This window comes from Tupaia chinensis, unplaced genomic scaffold (genome assembly GCF_000334495.1).
Source record: "Tupaia chinensis unplaced genomic scaffold, TupChi_1.0 Scaffold000010_1, whole genome shotgun sequence".
NCBI lineage: Eukaryota > Metazoa > Chordata > Mammalia > Scandentia > Tupaiidae > Tupaia > Tupaia belangeri.
The window spans coordinates 4,571,620-4,574,806 of record NW_006159440.1 but is presented as its reverse complement, the minus strand read 5'-3'; the positions used below and the strand labels follow the sequence as shown (position 1 = coordinate 4,574,806).

At 44.6% G+C, this 3,187-nt stretch overlaps 1 protein-coding gene across 2 annotated transcripts in view; it reads right to left on the bottom strand.

The window, feature by feature from the left end:
- Positions 1 to 597: 597 nt before the first annotated feature.
- The window catches only part of TPK1 (thiamin pyrophosphokinase 1), a 427,050-nt gene continuing 424,460 nt past the window's right edge, over positions 598 to 3,187 (bottom strand). For both annotated transcript variants that reach the window (XM_006139890.3, XM_006139889.3), the window contains one exon: positions 598 to 2,831. In XM_006139890.3, coding sequence (XP_006139952.1) covers positions 2,713 to 2,831 — 119 coding nt within the window. In that variant the 3' untranslated portion in view covers positions 598 to 2,712. The remainder of the gene's footprint in view (positions 2,832 to 3,187) is intronic.

Genomic DNA, 3,187 nt, shown 5'->3' with positions numbered 1-3,187 from the left:
GAGAAGCCTGGCAGGACCTGGGGACAGCCAAGGATCTCAAACAATCTCTTCTGTGGGCTTCGAGGGACACAGCACGACACACAGGAGTGCGTGTGAGATAAGTCTCTGCCTTCCCCCCCCCACACTTTTTCCTCAATTTGTTTTTTAAAGAATTACTTGTTAATTTAGTTTGGTCCATCATCATAATTATTATTTTTTAATTTGATGGCAGAGACAGAGAGAGAGGTAAAGTGAGAAAGCAAGCTGCCAAGTCTGGGACTAGAAATGAGGCTGGCCATGTGGGAGCCCAGCACCCTAACTACTACACCACCTGATAGCCCCTCCTCCCTCAATTTTTATGAAAACTCAGCAAACTATATTCTTTTTAATAAATATCCATTTATTAAGACTGGTAAGATTTTTAGGATAGAACAGGCATGCTTTGGTAGTAAAATTTTAAAATGATAGACATCTTTCTTTTATATGTTATGAATATATTTCTATTAATGAATATATAACGAGTCTTCAGAAACTATAGTCAGAACACAGCTGAGCCTGGGCATCTAGTGGAGCAGAAAGCAATCACCAGGGCTGAGAACACCACAGCCCCTTCACCCACGCCTGCGGGCCCATTCGAGTCTCTCCGGTGCATGCGTGGGGCAGTGGTTGGGGGGTTCTTAAGTCAGTTTTTCTGCAGGAGGGTCTGACTTGAAGGGGTCAGTCAGTGAAGGGTCCAGGAGTTGACTGATCGTTCCCCTGATTCCTAACAGTTTCCACTGTGAATAGGAAGGCTGGCAGAGTCTGGGCGGAAGCTCTGGGGTCACAATTTGTGTGGAGATGCAGAAAGGCTAGAACTGGGGTTATGTTGCAGCTGATGCTGCGATCTCACGCTCCTCCTGTCTCCTCTTCTCCCAGGGTCCTTCCTCCACCTTTTTCATTTCCTCGACTGTAACTTTTCCTTCTGCCTCTCTATTGGCCCTTTCCCTCCAGCATATACACACCCTTGAAAGTAATTTGTCTTCCTTTTTAAATCCTACAAGGTAAACATGTGCCAATGCAGGACCTACTTTATAGAGGGGGTAAGGAACACCGACTTGTGTGTCCTAGAGAATGTTCCATGGAAAGCGAGGAGGGAGGGACCTCATAGTCCTGGGTTGTTCTCTGAGATCACATGGGAAAACTACCACAGTGATTCACCATCTTTGGACCAATTTTTTCTTTTCTTTTTGCACAGAAACATCAATTCTGAGAGATTGGTCACAGTGGAATACAGATGAGAAAATGGACTATTTAAAAAAAAAATCTGACCACAGACATGCACATCGTTAACTAAATATTTTTATTTGCTATCTGGATTTCAATTTTACATATATTTGCATAAAATAATTTAAAACTGATTTCAAATGATTAACGGTCTGGATTCGTACCCTGGTTCAGCGACGCCCTTTCATTCTTGGCCTGAGTCTGAGCCTCACTTCGTAGCACCAAGAAGAAAACTGTCGCTGCCACCTTCCCTACAGCGGCGTGAGGGACGGTGCACAGAAAGGGGCGCAGCGTGATCTCAAGTCACGGTTTTCAGGGCAACATTTGGCTTAGCAAATGAGCTAGACAAAGGCAGGAAGAAGACAGAAGAGATCTCCTTGTGAAGGAAACATGAATACAGGAGGCCACAGGTTGGTAAGCCGGCAAGTCGGTAACCACGCGTGTCGTCTGCCTTCCCACCGCTAGGTGTCGCTGTGTAGGGGCTGCGTGTGGGGAACGCGGACAATCATTTCACAGCTAACCGAGGGGGTCCATGGGGAACTTGGGCGAGTGACAGACTGGGGCGTGAACACAAGCTTCAGACAGAGGCTCCTTAGTGCATGATGCTCGTTCATCCCCAGAGAGATCCATTTTCTAGTAATTTCAAGAAACTTGCAGGGTAGGAACCAGTATTTCATTTTCAGTCTGAGGTAGGTCAGAAACAATTCCATTTTTATGCTGAAGTTCCTCTGCACAGCTTCTCCAATCTGGAGGGTGATGGTGATGAAGACTCTCAGTAGAGCTTTGCATACTAACTTTCGAATCTGAGGGTTAGCATACCAGAAGGGCTTCACGAATTACCACTGTTTTTCATGGCACTTCTCTTTTCACCTGTAGCTTTCTTAACTATCCATTTTCAAATATAACAATAAGGTCCATGATTCTTGATTTATTTTTAAAAGACAATATCGAATGTAGTAATAAGACCAGAGTGAAATGATTCCCTTCTTACATCCCAATCTGGAAGGAATTTCCTTTCCAGTTACAGGTAATGTACATTATACAGAGAAATGTAGTATTAGAAGACACTCCGCGTTAACCCTTGTTTATCAGGCATTTAAGGATGTACTAGATTTCTACAGGAACTGAACCGTTTTATCTTATTCCAAATTTAAACTAATTTTCTAAAATAAATAGGATGATTAAAAATGCAAGAAAAATCAGTACTTGATTGTATAATGGGAATAATCACATCAGACCTCTCACTGAACGGGATAGACCTTATTTACTTTCCGTAATTTCCCCTGATGGCAAGGTTGAAATCTGTTATTTATAATGTCACTTGGATCATATAAACATTAACATCTTAAAACTAGCTGGCTTCCCATGGAGAGGTTTAGAGTCCTGCAAACCCACGTGAACTGTTTTTGCTGAGCAATAAACCGTTGACGAACGAGGTAAGGCAGAAGCACGCCTGGTGCCAGGTGCCCCTTAGTTTTTGATGGCCATGGTCCAGAGGAGGGGGTGGTCTGTTTCCACAGTCACCACACCAGACCCATCATAGGTGTTGGAGGTACTGACCAGTGTTCCAAAACTGAGCACATCATTTGCTGTAAAAGAAAATAAGAAATTGATTAGTCTGAGGATCAACCCTTCTCTAGTGTAGACCAACGTTTTGAAGGTAACCAACTCGGCACGTGCTCAGATAGAAGATGTACGAGGGGACTTCAAAAGGTCTGTAGAAATGGGAACCAGCAGTTGGCGTAATGGCTATGTCGCTGGACTCCCACGTAGTTGACCGCGGTTCACGTCCCGGACCTGGTGGCTTAAAACTCACGCCGGGTGCGTGTGTGTGCGTGCCCAAGATCCCGAGAGGAGAATGGAGGAGAAGGGATTGCGGCGTGACCATCCCCCCTGGGGGGTGATTTCTCGCTTTCTGTTTCTAATGTCTCTCTCTGTCTGTTTG